At 38.8% G+C, this 4,741-nt stretch overlaps 1 protein-coding gene across 2 annotated transcripts; it reads right to left on the bottom strand.

Moving 5' to 3' along the window:
- Positions 1 to 1,599: 1,599 nt before the first annotated feature.
- On the bottom strand, positions 1,600 to 4,347 carry LOC149133238 (uncharacterized). Of its 2 annotated transcripts, none has more exons than XM_089359795.1 (2): positions 1,812 to 4,347; positions 1,600 to 1,727 (listed from the first exon to the last, which is right to left on the bottom strand). In XM_089359795.1, exon 1 carries the CDS (start codon positions 3,766 to 3,768, stop codon positions 2,923 to 2,925), a length of 846 nt encoding a protein of 281 aa, XP_089215921.1. In that variant the 5' UTR covers positions 3,769 to 4,347; the 3' UTR covers positions 1,600 to 1,727; positions 1,812 to 2,922. The 2 variants fall into 2 exon arrangements, with proteins under 2 accessions (XP_089215921.1, XP_089215920.1); XM_089359794.1 differs by having other exon boundaries at positions 1,634 to 1,781.
- Positions 4,348 to 4,741: the final 394 nt, after the last annotated feature.

The raw sequence follows: 4,741 nt of genomic DNA on the forward strand, positions 1-4,741 counted from the left end.
TTGCAGTACCTCCAGGCCCTGTGTATGCCAGTTGGGAGGTGCTTGTGGTCTTGTAGCGCAGTACTTGAAATTTTTTTGCATTGAACTGCATATTATTTTGCTCTTCCCACTCATATATTGCATTTAGGTCATTCTGCAGGCTTACAATATCATCAGGATTCTTTATTGCCTGAGATATCTTTGTGTCATCAGCATAGCTAGTGACAGTGGCTCTCCGAGTGACCGTGGGCATGTCCAGAAGGGCCACTATGAACAGTAGTGGCCCCAGAACAGTTCCTTGTGGAACACCGCTCAATATTTGTGTTTCCCTAGATAGTTCTCCATTGGCTGCAACTGTCTGACTTCTACCATTCAGGAAGTCATGCAGCCACTCTCCTAATTTACCAGCTATGCCAAGGTTTCGCAGCTTGTGACACATCAAGCCATGATCAACTTTGTCAAAGGCTTTTGCAAAGTCGAGATATATCACATCAACATTTGAATGGTCAAGTAGCTGCTTCAGGACCCAGTCATAATGCTGCAAGAGCTGCGTGAGGCAGCTTCTACCTGGACGGAAACCATGCTGGGTCTCATTCAGCAAGTCATTTTCTTCTAGGAACGCAATCAATCTCCTTCTGACAATTCGTTCCATGACTTTGCTAATATGTGAAGTCAGAGAGATGGGCCTGTAGTTCCCAGCCTCTGCTCTGCTTCCACCTTTATGGATAGGACATATGGTGCCTTCCTTCAGCTTTTTGGGAAGTTTACCATTTGCAAGGAAACTCTGGAAGAGTATCCGGAGTGGTCCTGCTAGTTCTTGTTTACACGACTTTAAGAGGACAGCTGGGAAACCATCGGGGCCAGTTGCCGAATTTGAGCTCATTTCATTTATGGCAGCTATCACATCTTCCTCTTCAATGTCGATGTAGGTAATGGATGCAGTCTTTTTCTGCTGAGTGCTATTGTCAAAGAAATCAGCTGGGTTCTTTATCTGCATGTGACTCAGAGGAGAAGTGAAGACACTCTTGAATTGTGTACTGAGCACTTCACTTATCCATGTGGGATCTGCAGTCAGTGAGCCATTAGGCAGGAATAGGGGTCCTATCTTATACTGTACCGTAGCAGTCTCCTTTGCAAATCTATAGAAAGCCTTGGGGTTTGTTTTTATGCTTTCTACTGCTCTCTTCTCCTTCTCTGCTCTCTCCTTTTCATGGGAGAGTTTAATTTTGTTTTCTATTTCTAATAGTGTTAGTTTTAATTTAGCCCTTTTCCTATCCTCCAGTTCTCTATTTAACTGGTTTGAGACCTTTGTTCTGTGTCTCATAAGGATTTTCCTGTCTCTAGGAATTCTATTGGCATGTTTGCTGGTCTTTCTATATGGCACGTATTTGGTGCATATGTCTTGTATGGTTGACATAAAATGACTTAGTTTGAGGTCATTGTCTTGTATAGAAAGGCTGTCATGCCAGTTATATATATATATAGTGTTGATAAAAAGTGTAGGTGGCATACAAGTGGATATATATTTATAAAACAGAAGTTTGAAAATGCCACTATATAAAATAAATTTTAATTGGAGTATATGTAATCTGGGTATACCCCCCCCCCTTAAAAATTTTTTTTTTTTTTACGGAATCCTATGTTTCAGACCATGGAGAATCCGATTCTGGAAAAAAAATTTCAAAAATCTCAATTTCTAAATTTCGATCCCCTCCCCCCCGGTTTTTATATAGATCCACAGGGTAAACCTAACCCTAACTCAAACCCTAACCCTAACCCTAACCCTAACCCTGACCGTAACCCTAACCCTAACCCTAACCCTAGCCCTAAACCTAACCCTAACACTAGTTTTGTGAGATTTGGCTGTTATTTCTAGCATGTAAATAGCCTGCTTGGTGGGGGGTGGAATTGAAATTTTTCAAAAAAATTTTTTCAGAATCGGAATCTCCATAGCCTAAAACGTGGGATTCCGTAAAAAAAATTAATTAATAAGGGGGGGAAAGGTTCAGATGATATATAGTCCATCTCTACCAGATATTTTATATATTTCAGTTCTTGAAAAAATAAGCTGTATCAAAAATACATATTTAAAAAAAAAAATGTAATTAAACGAAAAGTTCATAATTGTTTATTTACTGGTGTCAACATAGTCCACGTGGGAGCGTTTTTTTGTGTGGGGACATAATGTCTGTCTAGTGCGTTGACTTGAATCACTGGCTGTAGTAGTAGTAGTAGTAGTGACCGTGTTGGTAATGGTGAGCAGCAGTAGTTAATTGGTTGTAGTAGTAGAGGAGGAAGCAGCAGCAGTGGCAGCAGCAGTAGTAGTACTGACCGTAATAGCAGCAGTAGTAGAGACTGTTGGTTGAAGCAGCAGTAGTAGTAGTGACCGTAATATCGGCAGTAGTAGAGACTGTTGGTGGTAGTAGTAGTAGTAGTAGTAGTAGTGACCGTAATAGCAACAGTAGCAGAGACTGTTGGTCGTTGTAGTAGTAGTTGTAGCAGGGACCGCTGTTTGCAGTAGTAGTAGTTATCGTGACAGTGGTGGTGGAGTTGTAGGATTCTGTTTTTCTTTTTTGGATAACCAATATATGATTTTAATGTTACTGGCCCAGGGTGTTTAAACTTGGCCCAAATTTTCTAATAAAATGAAGCTCTTTGTTTTGACGTTGGATGAAAGTTGCATTGTTATTGAATTGGTAAAGTGGGAAGGTCATAAACTTTGGATTTTTATTCGGTGTACATCTGTCTATGTGGTCGCTGACAGGTATTTTCCTGTAGAAATGTAGGGTAGGGTTTTTCATTTTTCATCCCCTTTTGGTTTTGGTTGTCTCAGGTCTTCTATATTCAATTTAAGTGTTCGTTGGATTGTAGATTGTAGTTCATAGAATTGTGTGTTGCATGCCTTTGGGTTTTGAAATGGTGTGGTGGGTCCCTGTGGGTGTTTTAGGGTTGGTTAAGGTAGTGTGGAGTGCGTTTTAAATGTCTTTCTCTGGTAGGGAGTGTATTTAGATTTCTCGGTGGTTGTTCCATTGTGTTGGTATGTGGTTTTGTTTTTCTTAATTTTATGAAGGAGTTGTTGGACATGTGTTCAGTTTTGAAGTTGGTTTCATTATCCAAGAACCAGTTGGCGCTCTTTTCCCATCGTTGAAGGGACTTTAGTTCCTCATTTTCACATTCTTCTTCGTTTGTTAGTTTGTTGATGTCTTCGTTGATTTCTTCATCTATGGTTTTTACTTTTTCTTCATTTGTCTTAGCTCTCAATTTTAGTAGTTCATTTCCATCTTCATTTTTTCTAATGACATTCTTTTCTCTAAGTCTTCTTTGTGCTTCTGGTTCTTCCAGGACGGGTTTTATTTGTAATTTGCGGGGTATGATTAGGGGTGTCGAGTTCGGCCACTTTTGGTAAGTCTCTGCTTGATTCTGATTTTGTATCATTTTCCAAAATGCGAATTTTCTGTTTTGCTGTAGTTTTCTCTGTTGTGGTAAGACTTGGTTTCTTATTTGTAATGTTGATGTTATTGCGTTCCTCCCATGTGTTCCTTCGTTTTGTTGTCCTTGTTTTGTAAAGTTTGTAAAGAATGTCTTCATTGTATCACATAGATTTCCAAGGTTCTCGTACATTTCAGAGGGTGTTTTCTTCGTTTTGGTTTCTTCATCATTTTGTGTAGAAGGACGGGGTGTTGAGTTGAGTTTGTTTAAGACTGTTATTAGGTTTGAGTTTATGTTCTTCAGTTCTTTTAGTATCTCTTCATTTATAGAGATGATGCTGGTGTCTGTTTTAGTTGGCATTTTCGGATCTCGTACGTGATATGATATTGATAAAAGGTGTAGGTGGCATACAAGTGGGTATATATTTATAAAAAAGAAGTTTGAAAACGCTATATATAAAATAAATTTTAATTTATAATTTTCTCAGAGATATTTTACATGTTTCGCTTGAAATACATATTTTTAAAAAAAATGTAATTAAAAGAAAAGTTCATAATTGTTTCTTACTGGTGTCAACATAGTCCACGTGGGAGCGTTTTTTGTGTGGGGACATAATGGCTGTCTAGTGCGTTGACTTGAATCATTGGCTGTAGTAGTAGTAGTAGTGACCGTGTTGGTAATGGTAAACGAGAGTGACCTCTGTCCGTGTAAGCAGCAGTAGTTAATTGGTTGCAGTAGTAGAGGAGGAAGCAGAAGCAGTATCAGCAGCAGTGGAAGCAGCAGTAGTAGTACTGACCGTGGCTGTGTGGTAAGTAGCTTGCTTACCAACCACATGGTTCCGGGTTCAGTCCCACTGCGTGGTATCTTGGGTAAGTGTGTTCTACTATAGCCTCGGGCCGACCAAAGCCTTGTGAGTGGATTTGGTAGACGGAAACTGAAAGAAGCCTGTCGTATATATATATATATATATATATATATATATATATATACACACACATATATATATGTATGTGTGTATGTGTTTGTGTGTCTGTGTTTGTCCTCCAACATCGCTTGACAACTGATGCTAGTGTGTTTACGTCCCCGTAACTTAGCGGTTGGGCAAAAGAGGCCGATAGAATAAGTACTAGGCTTCCAAAGAATGAGTCCTGGGGTCCATTTGCTTGACTAAAGGCGGTGCGCCAGCATGGCCACAGTCAAAAGACTGAAACAAGTAAAAGAGAGTAAAGAGAAAAAAGAGAGAATATTTATATTTATATACATTTATATATATATATATATATATATATATATATATATATATATATATATATATATATTTATATCAGAACTA

The sequence above is a fragment of the Octopus bimaculoides genome, chromosome 11 (genome assembly GCF_046866305.1).
Source record: "Octopus bimaculoides isolate indiv1 chromosome 11, ASM4686630v1, whole genome shotgun sequence".
Classification (NCBI taxonomy): Eukaryota; Metazoa; Mollusca; class Cephalopoda; order Octopoda; family Octopodidae; genus Octopus; species Octopus bimaculoides.

Bases quoted from the DNA above. Each gene is read 5' to 3' on its own strand.
- LOC149133238 (XM_089359795.1), bottom strand. From the start codon at position 3,768: ATGCCAACTAAAACAGACACCAGCATCATCTCTATAAATGAAGAGATA.